The sequence below is a fragment of the Ovis aries genome, chromosome 13, assembly GCF_016772045.2.
Source record: "Ovis aries strain OAR_USU_Benz2616 breed Rambouillet chromosome 13, ARS-UI_Ramb_v3.0, whole genome shotgun sequence".
Classification (NCBI taxonomy): Eukaryota; Metazoa; Chordata; class Mammalia; order Artiodactyla; family Bovidae; genus Ovis; species Ovis aries.
Genome location: NC_056066.1, coordinates 64,031,615 through 64,054,598, shown reverse-complemented (window position 1 = coordinate 64,054,598; position 22,984 = coordinate 64,031,615). Strand labels below are relative to the sequence as shown.

At 47.6% G+C, this 22,984-nt stretch overlaps 2 protein-coding genes across 25 annotated transcripts in view; one reads left to right on the top strand and one right to left on the bottom strand.

The window, feature by feature from the left end:
- NCOA6 (nuclear receptor coactivator 6) overlaps nt 1–4,047 on the top strand; it is a 91,854-nt gene extending 87,807 nt beyond the window's left edge. For all 20 annotated transcript variants that reach the window (XM_060397725.1, XM_060397724.1, XM_060397729.1 and 17 more), the window contains one exon: nt 3,481–4,047. In XM_060397725.1, coding sequence (XP_060253708.1) covers nt 3,481–3,524 — 44 coding nt within the window. In that variant the 3' untranslated portion in view covers nt 3,525–4,047. The remainder of the gene's footprint in view (nt 1–3,480) is intronic.
- A 1,121-nt stretch (nt 4,048–5,168) lies between these two features.
- On the bottom strand, nt 5,169–14,786 carry TP53INP2 (tumor protein p53 inducible nuclear protein 2). 5 transcript variants are annotated; one of them, XM_027977112.2, is made up of 5 exons: nt 14,587–14,786; nt 13,469–13,578; nt 9,888–10,069; nt 9,061–9,358; nt 5,169–8,528 (listed from the first exon to the last, which is right to left on the bottom strand). In XM_027977112.2, exons 3-5 carry the CDS (start codon nt 10,012–10,014, stop codon nt 8,279–8,281), a joined length of 675 nt encoding a protein of 224 aa, XP_027832913.1. In that variant the 5' UTR covers nt 10,015–10,069; nt 13,469–13,578; nt 14,587–14,786; the 3' UTR covers nt 5,169–8,278. The 5 variants fall into 5 exon arrangements, with proteins under 5 accessions (XP_027832913.1, XP_042086010.1, XP_042086009.1 ...); XM_042230076.1 differs by having other exon boundaries at nt 9,061–9,238; XM_042230075.1 differs by having other exon boundaries at nt 9,888–10,033.
- Between the last annotated feature and the right edge of the window lie 8,198 nt (nt 14,787–22,984).

Sequence of the window (22,984 nt, the reverse complement as noted above, 5' to 3'; positions counted from 1 at the left end):
CAGTGAACTTTTAAAAATTGCACTTGATCAGATGTGTTACGGATATGCAGATGAGTAGTTCTTCCTGACATGATGAATTCCCCATTCACACAGAAATGATTTTTCTAGTTTCCCTTGTCATTCCATATTTAGTCTTACGTCTATAGTAGTTTTGTGTTATATTTTCAACTGGTAAAAAAGATCAGCAGTTAAAAAGATGAAGTTTGGTGTACAAGTTTGAAACCAGGGGAAATATCCTAATAAGAGGGAAGTTCAGAGCAAGCTGTAATCAGCAGTAGCTGTGGGTGTCCCTGGTGTGCCCTTAGATGCCTCTGACAGCAAAGTGGGGTGATAATTTTGTCCTGTCCACAGCTAGTGACTTGAAAAGCAGCAATCTAAAAAGCACAGAGTATACAGATACACTGGAATCAGTGGCTCAGGTGGTCACAAAGAGTTGGATAAGACTGAGTGAACTGATACAGATACACTTTAAATGTAGGTGGTGTTATTATAGAATAAGCATAATTAGCTACATCATATGGAAGGAAAGAGCTTCCCTGGTGCCTTAGCTGGTAAAGAATCCACCTGCCATGTGGAAGACTGAGGAAAACCCTGAACAGTAACTGCCAGAAACTGTACTCTTGTTGTCATTTAGAAACAAGCCATACAAATTTTGAAAGGAAATTTCCAGAATTTTTTTACAATTAAGTGGAAATCTTGGCTAGAAGAAGAATAGTAAAAAGCGTAATGAAGTGAGCAAGGTCAAGGTTAATTTATAAAACTCCGTAGAAGGTAAAGCTCACATACTAGAAGATTTAATAGAAACTTGAACTATATAGATTTGGCCAGATTTGCTTAAGGTCAAAAAATGAGGCAGTCATTTAAAAATTACTTTTAAAATGCTTTAAAAAGGCTCTTTCAAATTACAAATTTAAATGTATCCCAAGGACACACATAGACACCACCTGAAAGACTGTTACTGACCCTCACTTTTACCATAGAGTCAATTGTAAAATATGAACATCAGCGAAGTAACTATACTATTAGTCTTTGGACTATTTGTGTATCTGTGAAGACATTAATTTATACAATCCTTAAAGGTTGGGAGTTCCCTGGTGGCTTAGTGGTTAGGATTCTGGGCTTTCACTGCCATGGCCTGAGTTCAATCCCTGGTCAAAGAACTAAGATACTGGCAAGCAGCGCAGTGCAGCCAAAAATAAAAAGATATTTGATGGTTAAAAAAAAAAAAAAAACCTGAGAGTTTTTCAATAATGTATATGATTTTTTCCCCAATATGGTATTTATAATAGGGGCTTGGGGTAGGATTATGCATAATCAGATAAGCTAGGTAGCCATAAGGAGCAGGCCTTACATATTAAGTACATCCTGAATATACCTCTGCCTACTACATTACTTCCCCAGAATTCCTTACCTTAAAAACTTAGCTTCCAGACTTTCTTATTGTGTTCAACAGAATGGTAAACATGGTAATATTTTAGAGGGAGTATAAAATTGAACCATAAAAATAACTTTTCAGGTTTATAGAAACATCAAAGGTAACTTTGCTCTGTGACCAGATTGGTTGGATTTATCCAGAGAAGGTGATAGAGACTTCAAGACCAGGTTTTCTCTTTCATGGGAGTATAAACGTACACCCTACACCACCACTGCCACCTCTCACCCTAGTATCTAAAAGACTTTTATTTTTTTTTGCAGTTTCTAGCATAGATAACTTGTTTATTCATGGCCCCACTCATTGATTCATCCTCAGAAGCAGAGGCGGCCTGCCAGATCCCTGGGTGCTTTGGAGCACTGACAGATGGGAACAAGCAAGGAGGGAATGAAGGGGGGAGCCTAAGGTTGTTTATTCCCCGACTGCTAACCATGCTTCCCAGCCATATGTGTTGCTTAGACACACCACTTGATCATTCATATCATAACAAAGGAGAAGCTCCCAAAGTTGACCTAAGTAACAGATATTTTTCTAAGGATGAACACTTAGTCAAGACAAAACCCTGTATGTTTTCACTGCAAATGACAAATCTACAATGAAAGTGAAGGTTGAGAGGTGGTGGATGTAAAGAGTTGATTGATCATGGGGAGTTGTGTGCTATGTGGGACTAGGTTTATTTATATGGAATTTACACCGTTATCAACATCATATCAGATTTACTGTCCTCTGATTAGCAAAAGACTAATGAGTAAATCAGAGAAACTAATTCTACCACCTGGCATGAGCATCACCATCTCCCCGCAAGAAGCAAGGTGTATTGAAACTTCTACCAACAGAAGCCTGAAATCACCACACAGGCCACCTTTTAGAAAATCATCTAGGTTTCACTTCTTAGCAATTACTTAGCTAAAATTTTACCTAGTGAAATTTTTTCTTTTTGTATGTACGTTTTAAGTCTGGGTTCTCAAAATATGATATAATACAAAAAAGAAAATAAAAATTGCTTAGAATACTGAACCTAATAATGTGCAGCATCAGAAAATTCAGCCTAGTTTCTAGAAAGGGGTAAGTTGAATTCATCCAACACATTTATGTTAAATAGAAGGCACTTTTTTGGTCCTTATGGGAAGTAAAAATATTTTAAATCAAAAATATCTATTATGGAGCAGCATGAAGAATGAGGGTGAATTTTTAATATTAATATGAGATTTTAAAGAAATGTTTACAGTTGGAGAGCTTTAGGCTATTCACTATTACTTTGCTGTAGAAGACTTACGTTGAAAAGTTTTTGAGAAAGATGGTTTAAATATGGGAGAAGATTAAGTTGGTTGGTTGAAGACGTAATACTAAAGGAATTAAAACACACTCCTTCCCTCCCTTTTATGTCACTGTTACCCTGTCACTGATATAAACCTCTCAGTTCCCACCTCTTCCATGAAGCCTTCAGGCTCACCTGGGCTCAGAGCAGGCTATGGCGTGCTCCGAATTGCTATTAGGCCATAGTAGACACTTCCTGACCAAGGTCATAGTCATGTTATTTAGAGACTTTGACTATGGCGTGGCTAAGAGTTCTTCAGTGAAAAAAAAAAAAAAAAAATGGCTTAGCTCCAGAAGGGATCCAGAGGCTGTTTTGTTTTGCACTCTGGCACAATATATTCACTTGCTTGTAGCATCACTCATTGATTTCTGACTAAAAGCATTGTCAGTCTATCCATCATTTTGTTGAGTGATGGAAACAGGGGATGGAGATGGTGGGGTTAATTGCCCCACTAAAGAGGCTGTCCCCACCTTGGCACCTTTTCCATGTATGTTTGCTTCACCTCCTACTACCTGTATAACATTTCCCCAGTTGCCAGCCAGGCCCTAGTCTTATCAGGCCAAGAAGCCTGAGACCCTCTTCACACTAAGTGGGCCTTTTGAGTCCCTTAGACTGACTCAGAGTCCAGTAGGCCTCCACTCAGGTCAGCCCTGGTTCTTGTGGACTGCCTGAAAGGCACTGTGGTAAAAAGTTGCCTCAGCTGAACATGTCTGTTCTTTCTCCCCCACAGACGTAACCAGTGCGGTGCAATCCAAGCGAAGAAAATCCAAGTAAACAAGCTGGACGACGACTTGATATTTGTAAATGTGTGTGAATTTTACAAAAAGCAATTTTGAGCTGTGACTTTTTAAAAATCCATTTCTGTACAGTTAGTTATTTTAATAACGTGGTCCTTTTCCTAGTCCCTGCAGCCTGTTTCGTAAAGTGCAATGGGGAAAGGAGAGTTGTTGAACCATTTTGGTGTTGCAAGAGGAAGTTCAAGGTTTCTAAAATGTTGCCATGTATTGAGAGGAGCTAATGCGATTATGTTATTAGTTTTCACATTTCCTAAGCAGCCTAGAGTACAGGGTGAGCATTTTTAGATCTCTAATGATGTATTGTGCTGTGGAAGTACTGTGTGTGAATAGCAGTAGTAGGGCAACAGGAAATCTTCTCATTTGGAAATGTTGTAAATAATTTTATTATATAGTGTTTTGGATGTATTTGTTGTAGAAATGGACCAGTGAATAAAGAGAATCTAAGGGTTTGTACAATGTGAAATACTGAATGTGTTAAATAAATGTCTTTTGTCCTAGAACATAAACGTATGTTATTGGTAAGGGATTATTGGGTAAGCAGGCTCTTTCTTTGGACCATAAGTGAATAGAACAGCCTTCTTTGTGAATTAGAATTCCATCTTGTCCTCGTTGCACTTGAGATGCCTGTCTGGGAAGTTGTGGGAAATGAACATAATTGTGCACTCAGCTCATGGCTTGGCTTTGGAAAATTAGCTCTTTTTAGCACTGTACCAGGCACTTTGACATTGGTCAGATTTCCTTTGGTTGAAAACAACAGAATCAACTTAGGATCAAAGTCACCCAGGATCATCTAGAAACAGGAAGCAATCAGCAAATCAGATGGCACTTTTCTCTACCTCTTTCATCTGCTTCTCCATGCGCATGATTGCTCCAAAACAAGCATGTATACACCTCCTCCATTCAAGAGAGAAGCCCAGACCGACCAGCAAGATTTTTTGTAACAGCATCAAGAATCTAGCCCAGTTTAGGTCAGGTTTCTAACTTCAGTCCATATCTGAGGTTAGATGGAGCAGCTCCCAAATAAAAGTGGTCATTTTGCATTATGTAGTTCAGAGATACTCACTGTGTTCCACTCTTTGGCTGCTCTGTTTTTAATTTACATCACCATGGCTTGGGGTGACTTATGGACATGCCTAGGTTTCTCCCTTTCCTGGTTCTGTCCTTACATTAAAAATCGTGGTCTCTACACCAGCTGCTTCTGCCCCTCTCCTACCCCCAACATTCAGGGGACATCAGTGCTTGAGGTCTTGTCTTTATCTTCTTCTGGGCCCCAGCCTTCTGCCGTGTCTCCTATAGCTAGACATGTACTCCATCCCTTCCCCTGCAGTGGCTCCATAACCCAGTGCCTGAGACCAAAAGAGTGAATTGCTCTCATGTTCTTATTCTCATTTTTTGAAATGTGTCTTGCATTATAAAAGTAGTTTTCTCTAAAAGTAGTTATTTCTGAGTCACCCCACATTGTCTGGCTCTGTCACCAGCAAGCTCATCTATCCTTTTCCTCCCCTGTGTGACACACACAACCAGAACCAAACCCAGCCTTATAATAACACACCATGTCAGTACTGTGTTTGAGATTGCAAAGTACTTCAACTTTAGCTCTACTCAGGAAGAAAGCATAATGTGCTTTAAATAGATTTTTATTTGTTTTTCTTTATAGTAACTTTTTCTCCCATAGAGGAATAACATTACAGTCTAACAATCAGAATCCTGTTACACACATCCACAGGCATGCCACGTGACCAGGCTGAGGGGGTTGTGTCCTCGAGTCTGCAACATGTCACAACATGGTCAACCAGAGTCTCCTCTTTTCAGCCGGTCTCAACACAAAACACCCAAGAGGGATGCATTCATCTTACTGGTTCCACCTGGAACCAGGGGGCAGGGCAAGAGGAAAGGTACACGGGGCCATGTTATGTCTGCCTTCAGTCCCCTCACAGAAAGCCACATGGATCTGAGGAGTCATCCAGGAGCTCTGGTGGGGTCCTCATTGTACCTGACATCATGTGTCAGAGCAGACTACCAGGGTTCCAGACAGGGGTCAGGGAGCAAGCATACTCCAAAACAGCAGCACACTGCATTCATACACACGCGGTACCCTGGTGGGGCCAGACTGGCAAGAGCTGGAAACGACACCCAGCTTGAAGACAGCTGTATTGGGGAATTACTGGAAGTTGTCCTTTCATGTAACTGGGACACACTCTAGAAATGGGTCCCTCTCATATAACTGAGTTTTAGCAAAGCGCTAGTAGTGCTGACATGAAGTAATACAGTCTGGAACAGACTTCTCCAGGGTCTCTGAAAACATCATAAGGACAGACTCTCTAACCTCCTCCTGTCTGAGGTTGCATAGGACTTTGTGAGTTCTGGTTCCCTCATGTATTCAAGTTCTGTGGTTTAAAAAAAAATCCTGAAGCATGCTCAAGGTGAAAGGCACGTACACAGTCAGTACAGTATGACGAGGTCTGATGCTTCAGGAGTCAGACTAACAGGAAGACCAACTAGTGTTGGTTCTTAGAGATCTATACACAATTAAAATATTGCCACACTCAAATGCTACAGAAATCTATAGGAAAGTAAAAAAATATGAGCCTTGCAACCAGCTAGGTGATGATATTGGAGGGTTCTAAAACTACAGGAGCCTTACAGAATTATGGGTAAGGTAGGGGCCTTCCAAAACTGGAGCCAAATGCTCTAACTCACTTTTCCCCCACAGAAGGGTTGTGAACAGCACTGCCCAGAACTGAGCCTAAGCTCCAGCTGGCAGCGAAAGAGTAGGCAAGAAGTGCTGGAGGGAGTTTCAGCTCTTGGAAGTGCTGAAGACCCTAAGCTGGCTGTGATGTAACCAAGGAGTAGCTGGAAGAATCAGAGACTAGGTTGTAACCTTGGGGAGAGGGGCAAGGCTGTCAACTACTGGAGCCCTGGTGGACCAGTGTGGGGACTTTGAACTGCTTTTATATTGTAAATGTGGCTTATTCCCTTTCGTATGAGACCCCAACAGGGCTTCCTCTGTCCCCTTCCCAACTTCTGTAGGGCTACCCCCTCCCTTATCCATACAACCCCCATGAGGCCTAGGGTTAGCAGAGTTTTCTCTAAACTTCAGCTTGGCCACGAGGCCTAGAAACCTAGAACTGGAGTGAGGGGGAAGACCTATGTTCATATGTAACAAGAAATATTAAAAGTTTCAAGGAAGAAAGAGCACACACTAGAAAAGGACAGTTAGAAAAAGGAAAGGAGAAGCAACTCGGGGCATCCCAAGAGGCTGTTGCTGGTGTCTGAGCCCAAAATTCAATCCTGCCGTGAGAAGGAGAAAGCTGACTGACCTATCCCCTGTGTCTCATCCAGGTATCCAGGTCCCCTCTCCCATGTACTTACGGGAGGAGAAGGGAAGAGAAAACCCTAGGGTACCTATTTCTCCCCAGCAGCCTAGAAAGGGAGAGAGCCCTGGGAAAGAAAATGAAGAGAGCCTTCCTTAAAGGCCCTGAACCTGGGCAGGGACTATGGGGATTGGGACAGTGGGGCTCCTGGCCTCCTACCCGGGACTGTTTATTAGCCATCCTGGCAGAGTGTGAAATACCAGGCCAGAGGCAAGATAAAGGCTGCACTGCCATTCTTGGGATGGCTTCACCCCACAGCTTGTCCTACCCAGCATCACCATTCTGCATTCTTATTCTGGGGTGTGTCCTTCCCCTGCCTAGAATCCCTCCAGCCTGCATCTCTCCTAAGCTAGTTCTAGCACCTTGGGCATATGAACAGATATCTAGGATGGCAGGGCTTTGCCCAGCCTTTACTGCTAAGTTGACGTTGCAAGTAAGGGCAGCAAGGTACTAACTAAGCCCTTCAGACACAGGGATCTGCAGAGGGTTTGATTTCAGGAAGAGATTTGGGAGGTGAATTATAGAAAAGGGATGAGGGAGTAGACTCCAGGCTCCAGCTTGAGAGCAAGGCTTGGCCTCTCTGAGCAAGCACAGTGTGAGCCCCTATTGTGCCCTGCTCCCTACAGCATCTCAACCCGCCTGACCTGACTACCCTTCCAATAGGTTTCCTCTTTTCCTCGATTCCCTCCACTTTCTCCCACTAACTCACATCTCACAGTCCTTTCCCACATACCTTACCTTTCCATGCCTGAGCAACTTCAGGGAGCCCAGCCTCCAGAGGAGAGGAAGGGGGAGACTAAAGGCAGAACCCTCTAGTCTCACTGGGAGAATCACTGAGTAATAAGGGAGTAGGAGTGAATGCAGGTCCAGACATTAGATAGAGTGAGGCTTGTAAAGTGGGAGCTGAAGGTAGGAAATGAGCCAGATGAGACTGGAAGAAGACAGTCTCAGAAACAGGAGTGGGTCGGAAATAGAGGACTGGAGGAATGGGGATGGAGAGTGTCAGAGCAAAGATCCAGAAGGGACACCAGGGAAGGAAAGACTGTCAGTGGAGGAGATGGAGGATTAGATACCAGACGGGGCCAGAAGGTGAGAGCGGGGCTGGGGGGGGCGGGGGGGGGCGGGGTTGCAGAGCGGGGTGAGGGGTGTGTTCAGAGGCAGATTAGAGGATCGGAGAAAGGGAAGTAGGGGTGGGAGAGAGGGGCGATCAGCCCACTTCACACAATTAAGAAGGGAGGCTGTGGTATCCAGCCCGAGGTGGGCTGCAGGCGCCCCCCCCATCAGCACACTGGCTGCGGCGGAGGGGCTGGATGGGGTCGGGAGTCAGCGAGGGGTTTGCAGCACGGCCGGGGGAAGCTCAATAGTTGAACTGGCGCTGGCAGGGCTGGTAGACAAAGCTGCCCTGGTGCTTGGGCCGGCGCGGACGGCTCTCGCGGGCGCGGTTCTGCCTCTGCACCACCTTAGCGCTCAGCGCGTGGCGCTCGGCCCGCTGCCGGGCCCGCTGCAGCCGCCGCGCCTGGCCCGCCTTCTCCAGCAGCGCAGCCCGCGCCGGCAGAGGGGCGGCGTGGTGCAGGGCCCGGGGTTCGCGGCGAGCAGGCGCCAGCTCCCTGCGGGGAGAGACAGTCAGTCAGGGCTGGACAGATCGAGGGGAGTGCTGGCACCTCCCATTTGTCCCCGCACCCTCCTCAAGGTTTAGTCTCTGCTCAGAGGGGGGCGCCCAATGCCTTTCTCGTGGGTACCAGCCCTTCCTCCAGGCCACCCCGAGATGCCTCCTCGGTCCTAGACTCTAAAACGGGTAAATGTGGCCCCGTGAAGGCTCAGCTTCAACTTCCGATTCGACCCTGGCATTCTGTACCCTACCCCCACACTTACTTAGCTCTGCGGCCTCGCCCTTCCAACCTCAACAGACCCTAAGCGTCTGCTCCAGTCTTTCTCAAGCTCCACCCCAGCCACGAAGACACGCCTCTCCCAATCTCAAAGGCTCCTTTGCCTTCGGGCCGAGCTACATCCTGGCCCATCGGCCCCGCCCTTTGCCTCGAACACCCGCCTCTAAAGGGTCCTCCCGGGCAGTGCCAGGGGGTTCCTGGGCTCCAAGACACTCCTCTCTAGGCCTCCAGGCTCTGCTCGCGGCCCGCTCACCCGTCGCTAGAGTCTCCGTCAGGCAGGGCAGCTTCATCGTCTTCTGGATGCGGGGAAGGAGGGCCAGGCTCCAGCACTATGGTGCTGCCGGTCACGTAAACGGACATGCTGGGGTGCTCGATGAGGAGGTCCTCCAGGGGGCTGCTCTGGAGGCGGGCAGGCCCGAGTCCAGGCCCCTCTGCAGTAAAACAGGCCGGAGGGGTAACAAACCAGCTTTCATCCATCAAGGAGGGTGCGGGTGGAGGGCGGCCTGCTGGGGCAGCAGCAGCCCCGGGGCTGGGTGGAGCTGTGAAGCTGTCTATGGGTTACGGAAGGAGGGGGCGCAGTGGGGAGACACAGACACACCAGACACACATACACACACACACACACACACACACACACACACACACACACCGGACACAGTGGAGACCCAGACACAGACACACACACACACACACACACACACACACACACACCCCGGACACAATGGAGACACAGACACACCACACACACACACACACACACACATACCAGACACAATGGGACAGGGAGAGAAAGGGCATCGTTAGTCAGACCCGTAGCCCCTCCAGCCACACCCATGGGGCACCCACAAATCTCAACCTGCTGCCCTAGGGCGCTTGAGGTGTGGACTGCAACACCTCTGCCAGGAGAGAGCCCCAGCTTGCATGGGACGGCGCTGTTACCCCTACCTCCAATGCTACTGCTTCAGCCCCAATTTGCCTTGGGAACTCCCCAGTCCCCTAGCAGCTCCCTGCTCATGGCTGGACTATGTGCCCTAATGAAAACTTCACAGGCTCAGGAGTCAGTCCTGGCCCCAGACTCACCGGGCAGGTCAATGATGAGCCAGCCATCCACTTCATCTTCCTCAGAGACGAAGGCTTGGGGGCAGTCGGGGTCCTCGGCGGCAGGTGGTGGGGGACTGAAGAAGAGGCTGGTGAGGCGCTGAAGCATGGTGGGGGAGCAAAGAGGCCTGGGGGAGGGGGATGGTCTATGGCAGTGCAGAAACCTGTGAGGTAGAGAGGAGTCAGAGGTACCAGGGACTGCTCTCCCCTCAACTCCTGGCTGGGGATACCTTCCCCAGCACCCAAAACATTGATAAGAGTACAATGGAAATGTGTGGGAAAGCTTTGCCCTGTGCGTGTATGTGTGTGTGTAAACACATTTGTGTATGTGTGTTGTTTGTTCACTTTCTGCTAAGTCAGCCTGCCTTCAGGCTTTTCTGTCTTTTGTATGACCTTAGAAGTTATTTTGGAGAAGGCAATGGCACCCACTCCAGTACTCTTGCCTGGAAAATCCCATGGATGGAGGAGCCTGGTAGGCTGCAGTTCATGGGGTCCCTAACAGTCGGATATGACTGAGCGACTTCACCTTCACTTTTCCCTTTCATGCCTTGGAGAAGGAAATGGCAACCCACTCCAGCGTTCTTGCCTGGAGAATCCCAGGGACAGGGGAGCCTGGGGGGCTGCCGTCTATGGGGTCGCACAGAGTAGGACACAACTGAAGTGACTTAGCAGCAGCAGCAGCAGAAGTTATTTTAACGTATCTGTGCTTTAGTTTTCTCATCTGTCAAATGACAAGAATAATAGTATCCTCCTCTCAGGCCTTAAAGGAATTAAATGAGCTAATAATAGTATCCTCTTCTGGGCTCTCATGAGAATTAAATGAACTAAACACAAAGTGCTCAGAACAGTACCTGGATACAGACTAAGCATTCAATAAACTAATCAACTGGTTTATTATTAATAATTGTTAATATGCAAGCTCTAGGACTGATATATAAGACTCTATCAGGGAAGGTCCTCAAAGGACTGTACGTCCAACCTGGACCTTGAAGGGTAAAAACACTTCTGCAGGCAAGGAAGAAATCACCCAATATTGTGATTATTTATCATCATCATCATCATATAGCTAATATTCATGTGCCAAGTACTGTGTTAAGCCTTTAACCTATTACCTCATGTAATCGTCATAATAACTCTAGGAAATGGATATAATTATTAGCCCTCTTTTACAGGTGAAGAAATTGAGGCTCAGAGGCATAAGATGATTTGCCTAAAATCTTACAGCTAGTAAGACACAGAGAAAGGATTCTAATCCATGCAGATTCCAGATCACTATACTCCATTGCCTTTGCTGGGTATCTGTCTGGGTTAGGCATTTTTAATTTAGTGACCTGGGACCATGGTCCATGTGTATTTTTCTGAACTGAAGGACCTTGGTTTTCATCATGATTCCCTAAACAGCAGTCCTTGACCCCAGAGATTAAGAATCACTACTTGAGGGGACTTCTCTGGTGGTCCAGTGGCTAAGACTCTGCCCTCCCAACTCAGGGGCCCAGGTTCCATCCCTGGTCAGGGAACTAGATCCCACATGCTGCAACAAAGACTGAAGATCCCGAGCGCTGCGACTAAGACCTGGTACAGCCAAAAACAATTTAAAAAGAAAAACAAAAAAAGAACCACTACTTGAGCCTGTGTGGCTTGAAAAGGGCTCACTAGCAGAAATCCCACAGAACAGCTACCATCTCACCATGTGATTACATAAACCTCAATTGTGTCTGTCAGATGAAGGTCCTATTTCCACAGGCCCTCTACCCTCATCCCCACTATTTCCAAGCTCCTGCTCAAGGATTGCATCCCTGGTTAGGGAGGGAGATCAGGTTGCCTGGTCCCAGTGAAACAGCAGGTCAGTGGGAGGTGATGATGGAGGGAGAGAGCTATCAGACCCCAAGACCCCTTAAGGATGAAGACTGAGGGTTGGACCAGGACTCAAGCCCTCAATCAGTCCTTGCCTGGCTGAAGATGAGAAAGAAAACTCTCTGCTCCAGGAATGGAAACAGCCTACTTCAGGACTAGACCTGGTTTAGGGGCTGCTGGCCAGGCCCCCTGGATGTCCCTAAAGCTTGACTCTCCTGAAGACAGCCAACAGTTTTGCTACTCAGCTACTTGTCACCTTCCTCTAAGGATGTTTCCACACTTTCTATAAAGCTCCCTGGGGATACAGTCACAATTCCATTCCCTGGAGGCATTCTACTCTTATTGCAAACCCACCTGGGGTATTTCTATGGTTGTTGCACATCTTCCAATCCCTGGGTATATTTTTCACACTTGCCACAGAATCACCTAAGCTCTACACCCTGAGAGTATGTATACATTTGCAGACCCCACAGTGGGCTCCAGAAGGAAGTGGTGCCTGGGTGTTGGCCTCCCTGGTGGTAGATTTTCAGGGATTATGAAAGGCTGGGTCACCCTCAATCAGTGCCCGCCCAGCACAAGCCACATATCCCAGCCCATTTGTAGCCACAGGGAGTTAGTGACTCAGTTACCAAAAATTCAGAGAGTTTGACCCCTCCTGAAGGAAGGGAAAGACTGGGGCCTTGATGAGGCACACCCTGTTTCCAAGGACCTACTGCTTCATCGAGAAAATGGAAAGAAAGTGAACAGGTGTTTCAGAAACCATGGGGAGACGGGGGGAGTCAGACAGGAGTCAGATTTTGATCAAGTCACTGCCCCTCTCAGGGGGCCCTCTGTCCCTCTATAAAAGGGTCTGAGGTTCCTGGCACGGAGATTCATCCTGCATTTACCAGAGCATCCACTGTGTACCAGAGTCTGCTCCAGGCCTCTTCAAATTACAAACCGATTGAGGTAAGGAAGGCTTAGGGCTGGGAAAGCTCCCTGCCCGAGGTCACACAGCAAGTCAGTGACAGAGCCAGAAGTGACAGCCTCACCAGCCAGCCAGTGCCCGCCTCCTCTCATGACCACAGAGGGAGGCTCCCAGAATTTTTCTTTCCCAGCCCTGCCAACTTCCTGGTTCTCACATTCCCAGTTCTGCTCCTGGGAGAACCATTCCCTTTAATAACTGCAACAGCTGTGCCCGGAATAACACTTGATCCCCAAGCCACCTCTACCCCAGCCCATCTGTGAGCAGAGTCTAGGCTGAGATAGGACTCTTGGTCCAATCCATAGGCCCATCTATTTGGAAAGTCAGAGGCTCTCCTGCTCAGTGTCTGATGCTTCTCTGTGAGCAGAGAGGGGAGCACACGCTTTGTAATCATCAGCACTAGTCCAGGTCAATCATTTCTAGCTGGCAGCTCTGAGGGTGCAAGATGAAAGTGATAGTTGCTCAGTTGTGTCCAACTCTTTGTGATCCCATGGACTGTAGCCTGCCAGGCTCCTCTGTCCATGGAATTCTCCAGACAAGAATACTGGAGTGGGTTGTCATTTCCTTCTCCAATGGATCTTCCCGACCCCAGGGATCGAACTCTGGTCTCCTGCATTGCAGACAGATTCCTTACCATCTGAGCCACCAGGGTGGGAGGTGAAGGACAGCCAAACAGAGGGAACTCTCATCTCCACCCCATCCCAACACTGGCCCGGGAGACACTCTGATGCAGCCATTGACTCACCTTTCTGTGGCCAAAACAGCTGGGAGGCAGTGATTTTACTGGGTTCCAGAACTCTGAGGTACAGAATGAGGATGGGGGCCTCAAAAGGGGACCCAGTCTCCAGAGACCTCCTGGAAAAAGATCCAGGAGTGAGGAAACCTGGGAGCATTATCAAATTTGGATGGGGCTTAGCCCAAGTGGTTGGATGGCATCACCGACTCATAAGTTTGAGTTGGCGATGGACAGGGAGGCCTGGCGTGCTGCAGTCCATGGGGTTGCAGAGTCCCACACGACTGAGCGACTGAACTGAACTAACCCTAAGTAGAGTCTTAGGTGCAAGGAGGATGTGTAACTTGTTATTTGTAATAAGCTTCTACTAGGTATGTGCCAGTGGCTAATGCAGCCGCCACTCACGAGGGAGGCATGACTCTAACTAGCTGCACGACCTCGAGTAAGCCACCTCCCCTCTCAGGGCCTCGGTTTCTCCTTCCATGAAATGGGCTCTAAGACCCCTCGTTCGGGGGCTGGGAATGACGTCAGCTAAGGCGCTGCACACAGGTCAGGGATTAGGAGAATGTTATTATGTTAGTCCCAGGGGCGCAGAGCCTGGAGCCAGAGGAGATTGCACCACCACTTGGCGCTGCCCCAGCGATCTAGAGTTCAAGCTTCAGGGGCTCCTGAACTTCTGACAACCCCCTCCACCTATCTAGACCCAGTAGCGCCTTCGGAACCTCTCTCAAGTCTCTTCGAACCTCTCTCAGGTGTCAAGGACAAAGTAGATCAGAGGTTTGACCTCAGCTCCTGGGTTAGCCCAGGAAACAAGAGGGCCCTCTGGTCCCGCTGCCTTCAGCGTCCCTCACTCTTGGGCCCAGTTCCGACCCAGCGCCCAACGGGTCACCGGAGGACAAGCGACCCGAGTCGGGAGGGGGTGGGGGGGGCGGTGCCGGCCTTGGTGACGTCTCAAAGTCATATGCAAATAGAGAGACGTCACGGTCTACCAGGCGGGGGCAGCCAATCCGGAGCCCAGAATGCAGCCCCAGCAGCCGCCCGCTGAGACTGACAAAGACCCGGGAACTGGGGGCGCGGGGCGTGTCCCGAGGCTCCAGGAGCCCCCCAGGCCAAAGCCGGTGGGAACTCACCTGGGGACTGGGGGCAGTGCGGCGGGCCCAGGTGGCGCTGAGGTAGTTGTGAGGCGGAGCGTCCCGGGATCGGCGGCGGATCACAGGCCCGGCAGCATCGCGGGGGCTGGGTTGGGAGCGAGTCCGGCGCTCAGAGTGACTGCGCTCGCGCGCCGGGCTTTGAGTCTACAGCCGCGGCTGCTGGACTCACCGCACAAATTGGAACGTTCAAACAGCTGATTGTGACGTCACAAAGGGGCCCGCCCGCCTCGCGTCACCGCCCGGCCAAGCGGCGGCCAATCCCAGGCTGCGGATCCCCCCTCCCCGCCTCCTCCGCGGCTAGCCGGCTAGTGGCTCCCTCGCGGGGATCCCAGACTCCCAGGCTAGGGAAGAAGAGGCCTGGAGAAACAACTGCTGGAAGCTTGGACCGCCCTGCCTCTGGGCGACCCACGGACCTCTCTAAGAGGGGGGTTCCCACTCGTTCCTACGAGACCCCCATCTTTCTGCACACCCTCCGCATCTGTCAGCTCCCTCACCTCTCCCGCCGCCTCTCTTGTCCTTTCACCTGCATCTTACACTCAAGTCCCTCAGTCTGTACAGTTTTCTCAACTCCACACCACGTTCGTGCACCCCAGCCTCCCCACCACCCGTCTCCCGGCTCTGCCTTTTCTGTCTCCCTTTCTTAGCCGTACACGCTCGCTGCTTTCCCACTCCTTTTTTTTCCTCTGCTGGGCAAGCCTAACAGGTGGGAGACAACCCTCTTCCCTGGTTCCAGGGGATCGCAGGAAGTATAGACGAGTTAGTTAGGCTGACAGGAAAATTTTGCCAGTAGAACTTGGAGAGGAATTGCTTTGGGCTAAATAAACATTGACCTAGAGAGTACTCTGCACTGGAACGTTTACACATCTTGTGCGTGTGTGTGCTCAATCGTGTCCGACTCTTTTGTGACCCCCATGGGCTGTGGCCTGCCAGGCTCCTCTGTCCATGGGATTTCCCAGGCAAGAATACTGGAGTGGGTTGCCATTTCCTTCTCCAGGGGATCTTCCGGATGGAACTTGACTCTCCTGCACTGGCAGGCAGATTCTTTACCCCTGGCTACCTGGGAAGCCCTTACACACCTAATTTAATCCATATTGCTACTGGGGCTGGACAGAAAAATGAGAGACAGGGATTGATTGATTATTAGAGTGGGACCCAACTGGGTGACTAACCACCACCACCACCACACAGGGAAACAGATCTCATGGTTAGTATATAGATTCATACTCAGTAATGCATTCAACAGCAACTATTGCTGCTGCTAGACCATTAGCTGACATTTCTGAGCACTTACTGAGTGCCAGGCATTGTGCCATACTGCTGTATATGTGTTTTTATTCTTCACAACAACCGAAATGGTGTGTGTTATCCCCATTTTCAAGTTGAGGAATCAGGGTCACACAGTTATAGTAAATGGCAAAGCCAGGATTTGAACACATAGTTCCTGGCTCCAACACTCTCCGCTCTCTACAAGCACCAGATAATCAAAGCCCGAGGGTGCTTCAGCCTCCCCCAGGAAACCTGGGCTTCATCCTTTCCCCAAACTTGCTGTGTGACCTCAAGCAAGTCATGTCATCTCTCTGGGCCTCAATTTTCGTATCTATCGAAACATCCAAGTTACCTTTTAGAGATTCTTTCAAAGTCATCACCGTCAGGATTCTTCCAGTCCCATATTCTAGGCCCCCATCATTCCCAGTGGCCTGAGAAGAGGCTGGAAAGACCACAAGTACACATCCTCAGCATCTCCAGAGGTTGTGCGTCCTCTCTCAGTAGAGCAGGGCTGGTGGGGATGAATCTGAGCACTGCCCATCTGTCTCACTGGGAGGGGGGGTTGGGGGGGAAGAGAACTAGGCCAGAGCTTCTGCTCTGCTGATAAAATCCTGTCCCGGCCTAATCTGAAACCCCAGAGGGACTCCTCAATCCTAGCAACTAGGAGAAGGAACAGGGAAACAATACCCAGCGGCTTGGGGAAGAGGGGTAGCAGTGAGGGAGCAGTGTTTTGGCCCTTGGAGTGGTATCCCCAAACCATCCTCATTCTTTGCAACCTTGAGCCTCTGCCCATCACATCTGCTTCCTGCTAACCTCATAGCCTCTCTTCACCTCTTGCTGACTTAAACTGGATAATCCCTAATACACCTCTCTTGTCACATCATTTGCCTGTGCTAAAACCTCCTGTGGCTCCCACAGTACCACGCCCCTTAATATGGCATTCTTCCCTTCCATGATCCAGCCCCAGTGCTCTCACTTCATTTCTCTTCCTCACTTACATCCACCTTGTGCTATGCTCAGACTCCTATTGTCTCTTCATTCTCCCACACCCATACTTTTGCTCAAGCTTTCTCCTGGAATTCCCTGTTCAGGCTTTTCTGAATTCAGAGTTTTTCTGTCTTCAAGGTTCTACTCACTCCTTCTTCCTCTAGGTCACATTTCCTGTCCCCACCCAGGTGTCCAGAACTACCTTGATGGACGGTACAATCATGTATTTGTTCAATAAACAGTAAGTGATGATGACTAATTGTGTATATGTGTTTTCCCAAGTAGACTGTGGGCCTCCCAAGGGCAGGATCTTTGTCTATATACTTCACTCAGCCTGTGCTGGGCCTGGCATAGAGTAGATGCAACCAAAGGTTCAACAGTTAAAGGTTGGAGAATGGGGGATAGATTAGGAATTTGGAATTAAAATATACACGCTACTATATATAAGACAACCAACAAGAACCTACTGTATAGTACAGGGAACTATACTCAACATCTTGTAAAAACTTATAATAGGAGAGAATGTAAAAAAAGAATATAGATGTGTATGTATAACTGAATAACTGCTGTATACTTGAAACTAACACAACATTGTAAAAAATATATTTCAATTAAAAAATTTAAAGGCTCAGCTCAAGAGAAATGATTGGTATGAGAAGACTCCTATACCTGGACCCTTAACCCTGGTATGGGAAGCATTCTATTGGGCATAGGATTATGGTCCCCCAAGCCCAGGGAAAGGGTTTCTTGTCATACACTCTGGTCCCCTAAATGGCCTGGATTCTGTTCCCCATCTTATAAACCCTGTGTACAGGCAGATAGGCCAGATCTCAGCCTTACATTTCTCATGAGTCAAAGGTATCATGAAAGTGGAGTGGCTGAGCCTAGCAGAATCCCCTCCTGAAACCCCTGGGACCTATCCCTCTCTACTGCAGAGATTTACTGTTAGGGTTGGAGAAGACCTCAGAGCTCAGCTCATCCCCAAATTTTCATTTTATAGGTGGAGAAACTAAGGCACCCTGAGACACAGAGATTAAGTTACTTGTTTAGAATTATAAAGCAACAGAGTCATCTACTGACCTTGGTTGGCACTGGAGTGGGCTTAGTATTCTGGGACCCTGGCCTGGCCTGGGCATCATGCTGAAGGTAATCCTGGAATCTCATTTCCAATCAGACATAAGGTGCCACTCCTGTACACACACATACACACGGGCATCTATGTGTATACATGAAGACATCCATGTACAAACATACACGTGCACATGAGCTCACCTTTGCAGAGTTAACAGATGCTCATGCCCTTCTAATCTTTGCCCAGATATGAGCACCTGCTGAATATTTCTTTTTTGGCTGCAGGGCACATGGGATCTTAGTTTCCCAACCAGAGATCAAACTCGTATCCCCTGCATTGGAAGCACAGAGTCTTAACCCCTGGACCACCAGGGAAGTCCCAAAACTAGCCCGGTTTTTCAGGCTCCAGGGTTGGAGGTCAAGAGGCCTCTCTTCTATCTGGGCCTTGCGCTTCCCTTTAGTGAACTCTGGGGGCTCCCTAATGGCGTGGGTTTCCTCCACTTCAAAGGGCAGAGATGTGTCAGCCTGGGTGTATCCCTCATGGGATCTTGCATGTACTCAAAATTATGAGCCCCCTGGAGAACTAACTCACCACTGCCCTCTCTTCTCTTCCCCTCTGAAATAGAGAGCAAGAGCCTGGTGGGCAGTTTGGAATCTGATGAAACCAGCAGGTCCTGATCACTCTAGACACACAACCCCCCACCCCGAACTAGCCCTAGATTTACAGAGTTAAACAAACCATATTAATGACGACACTCTTAGGACCTCTATGTGCCAGGTATTATGTGTGTGCTAAGTTGCTTCAGTTGTGTCTATTTGTGACCCTATGGACTGTAACCTTCCAGCTTCCTCTGTCCATGGGATTCTCCAGGCAAGCATATTGGAGTGGGTTGCCATGCCCTCGTCCAGGGGATCTGCCCGACCCCCAGATGGAATCCATGTCCCTTATGTCCCCTGCATTGGCAAGCGGGTTCTTTACCACTAGCACCACCAGGGAAGCCCATTCTACATCCTTACCTGTGTTGATAACTCCTTTAATCTCCACAACCTAATATAGATAAAATTTATTCTTCTCATTTTACTGGTGAAAAAACTGAGACAGGGAAAGAAATTTAATTGGTAAAGCCAGCTAAGGCAAACATAATCCCCATATTCCCCCAAAAGACTGACCTATACCTTAACCAAGGGGCACTTCCTTAGAACCTATACTCAAAAAACTTTGTTGTTCAACCAAGAGATGTTTGAATTGAGGGTAACTGTGGTGTGTGTGTGTGTGTGTGTGTGTGTGTGTATACACCATGAAAAAAACCTTGGCCCGATTGTCGGTAAATCCAGATTTCAATCCTGGTTCTATCCTAGGTTCATTGTCCAAGTCACTTTCTTTGTCTGGGCCTCAGTTTTCTCATCTGCAAAATGGCTGGCTCCGTATTCTGTGTGCTTATATGTTCGATAATAAATAACGTACAACTATAAAGACTGTGTGTGAAAAAATGTACAGTATTTTTTAAAAAATCATTTTCCTGAGCAGCAGACCCTCCTATGTTGGCCTTGAAGGAGCAAACTGCCGTGTTGTGAAGATGGCCACATGGCAAGGACGCAAGAGGGACTTCTGGAAGCTGAGAGTGGTCCCTGCTCAAAATACTAAAAAAACAGAAATCTTAGTAGTATGGCAGCAAGAAAATGAATTCTGCCTATAACATGAGGGAGCCTAGGGCCAAACTTTCCCTATTTGGGTCTCCAGATGAGAACATGGGCTTGATTTCAGCCTTGTGAGTGTGTTGAAAAGTTTTTTTGCGTGAAAATTAAGAAGCAGTTTGAGTTATTCATCTTACTCTAGTACATTTTGTCTTATTGCAAATAATTTCTTTTGCTGAAGTCATATAGTTGAAATCGAGTAATTTGCATATGTGGGATGCAAATCCAGGGTGTATATCTCAGCCAAAAGGCACCTTCCTCCAATAAGTTCTCCAAGCTGTCTTTGTTTTTTTTTTTTTTTTCCCAAGCTGTCTTTGAAAAGAATTAACCTGTCACTTCTCACAGCCTCCAAAACAAACACATTGTCTGCCTGTCTCTTAGAGCACTGTACATTTTGAATTCATCACATACTCAGGAATACCTAGTTTCTTTCCAGGAGATATCTAACCTTTTCTATACTGGAGAATCTCTTTCAGTGTAACATGCTAAGTTGCATCAGTCGTGTCCTCCTCTTTGCTACCCTATGGGCTGAAGCCCCAGGCTCCTTTATCCATAGCATTTTCCAGGCAAGAATACTGAAGTGGGTTCCCATGCCCTTCTTTCCCCCCACCCCCGCCCCCTTAATTTGTCCACCCTTTATTCTCTTTTTTTGTTTGTTTTTTTAACAAGATCATTTTGCCTTGTTTTGGAGATTAAATTACAGTGCAGTGCACAAGTCATAAATGTAGGATTCAATAAATTTTGACAGATGCATACATTCGTGTAACTCACTGTAAGAAACTGTTCCCATAGGTCCCAAGTCTACATGTCCTTTTTTTAAAGTTTCATGTATTTATTACTGAGCCTCATAGACTGCTAGTGAAGAAACAGGAAACATCAGGAGCCAAGCATTCCATCTCTCCCATAAGCTGTTCAGACAGTAGTGATGTTGTCACTGAGACTTGGTTGGTTAATATACAAGTGATCTTAACACACAGCATGTGTGCCACTTTATATAGGAGGCTTCTTATAGACCCCACTTGGTTCTTCTCCAGTGTCTTCTCTTGGAGTTGCACCTGATTTTATTATCAGTTTTCATTCAAGTCCATTGAGGAATGGGACAATTCTGCTTTTGTTTCTTGGCTTAGAATCGCTTGATCCTGAAAGTCTTGTGAGAAGATCCATGCCCTTCTCCAGGGGATCTTCTCAACCCAGAGACTGAATCCATGTATCCTATGTCTCCTGCATTTGCAGGCAGGTCCTTTACCACTTGCGCCACCTGGGAAGCCCCTTCAGTGTAAGCAGAAATATAATCAAAGACTTTAAAATGCAGGGAGATAAGGGCTGTGAAAGTCATTCAGTTGTGCCTGACCCTTTGCGACCCCATGGACTATACAGTCCATGGAATTCTCCAGGCCAGAATACTGGAGTGGGTAGCCTTTCCCTTCTCCAGAGGATCTTCCCAACCCAGGAATTGAACCCAGGTCTCCCACATTACAGGGGGATTCTTTACCAGCTAAGCCACAAGGGAAGCCCAAGAGGCTAGGATAGTGATTAGAACAAGGAACTAGGGGAATCTGGGGGGAAAATAAAGGCTCCATGGAAGCCTTCCTGGAAAAGAGGACACCTGAGATGGGCTTTGAAGGATGAGTAGAAGTTGACCTTGGGGTTGAAAGGCCAGGAATATGATTCAAATCAAGAGCCCTCTAGGGTTTCCCTGGTCATCCAGTGGTTAAGACTTTATGCTCTCAATGCAGGGGGCTCAGGTTTGATCCTTGGTCAGGGACTTAGATCCCACATGCTGCAACAAAAGATCCTGCATGCCTCAGGGAAGATAGAAGATCCTGCATGCTGCAACTTAAGATATGGCACTGCCAAATAAACAAATATTAAAATATATATATATCAGGAGCCCTACACCCCTGTCTTGGCTCTGCTTCTAACTTGCTTTAGGTGATTCTCTGACCTTCAGTGGGCCTCTGCTTCTCTGTTTCTCTGCATGACAGGGAATTCCTCTGGGGCTTCTGCAGTGGCCCCATGGTAAAGAATCCACCTGTAATGCAGGAGGTGCAGGAGACATGGGTTCGATCCCTGGGTTGAAAAGATTCCTCTGGAGGAGCGCATGGCAACCCAGTTCAGTATGCTTGCCTGAAGAATCCCTTGGACAGAGGAGCCTGGCAAGTTACAGTCCATAGGGTCACAAAGAGTCGGACACGACTAAAGCCACTTGGCACACACACATGGGGAATTCCTTTGCCTGCTCACTTTTTTTCTGCCAGTTGCTTTCTAAGGAGAGTTTTTTCTTGTCTGACCACTTTCCAGGCTTTTTAGGTAGAGAACTGGGATAACAGGGAGACAGAAACAGGACAGAGAAGTGACAGGAAAGAAGGAAGGAAAGAAAAAAGCAAGACTTGTGGAAAAGGGCCTGGGGGACAGTTTCTGATGGGAAATGACAGATTTGGTAAGTGAGCAACACTGAGAGGCAGCAGTGGGGCTTGGGAGGACTGGTGAGAACAAAGGAGATTCTAAAGAGTGTTGACAAGGGGTGGAGACCCTTTGATGTCTCTCGAGAGTTACAGATAAATATTAGAGTCATTTTTAAATTGCTCTTGGGAGCTGGACTATTGTTCTTGGATTTACTACATTTTTATCCATTTTTGAATAGTTTAAAATGGACATGATTTGAAATCTCAGAGAACAAAGGGTAAAAGTTTCCCTCCCATTTTTTGCCTTTGGGACCCGCCAATCAACTTCTAGTCCCTAGGGGGGACTGCTGTTACCAGCTTCTCGTGTGAACTGTCAGAAATAATCTCTACATGTACAAGCATGCATATGTAGGTATGATCCCCCTATTTTGAACACAAATGATAGTGTACTATGCACACTTTTCTGAAATTTGCTTTTTTTAAAATTTAACAATACATGTTGGAGAAGAGTCCCTAGCAGTGTACACAGAGCTGCCTAATTCTTTGTTAACAGCCACATAGTATTTCATTGTCTCACATTAAGGATGGATTGAAGTTTATTCAGATAGTCCCCTATATTTAAACCTTTCATTTGTTTGCAACAATTTGCCCTTCATACTGCAGTTCTTGAACGTGATATTAAAGGTGCTAAGCCTGAGCCACTTGGAAGCCTCGGATTTATTTGGATACTGGGAGGTTTTGGACTCAGTGATGTTTTTTGACAGATTCTGATCCATCCTCTGGATCAAGCTCTTCCTACTGCCTTTTCCCTCGGTTCTGCCCACCCTGCTGTTGGGACCCGGAGTGGTCGCTTCGGCTCTTCACCACGGCCTGCTCTCTGAAGTCCTCAGAGCTCTTCCTGCGTCTTAGAAATCCTCCAGGATTCTTGATTCCAGCCAAGAGTCTCCTGCCAG

What these genes read in the sequence shown, in the direction of transcription:
- TP53INP2 (XM_027977112.2), bottom strand. Translation starts at nt 10,014, where the DNA reads ATGCTTCAGCGCCTCACCAGCCTCTTCTTCAGTCCCCCACCACCTGCC. An exon ending in GCTCATCATTGACCTGCCCG is followed by an intron (nt 9,359 to 9,887) that starts GTGAGTCTGGGG and finishes CGTAACCCATAG; the next exon opens with ACAGCTTCACAGCTCCACCC. An exon ending in GACGGAGACTCTAGCGACGG is followed by an intron (nt 8,529 to 9,060) that starts GTGAGCGGGCCG and finishes CTCTCCCCGCAG; the next exon opens with GGAGCTGGCGCCTGCTCGCC.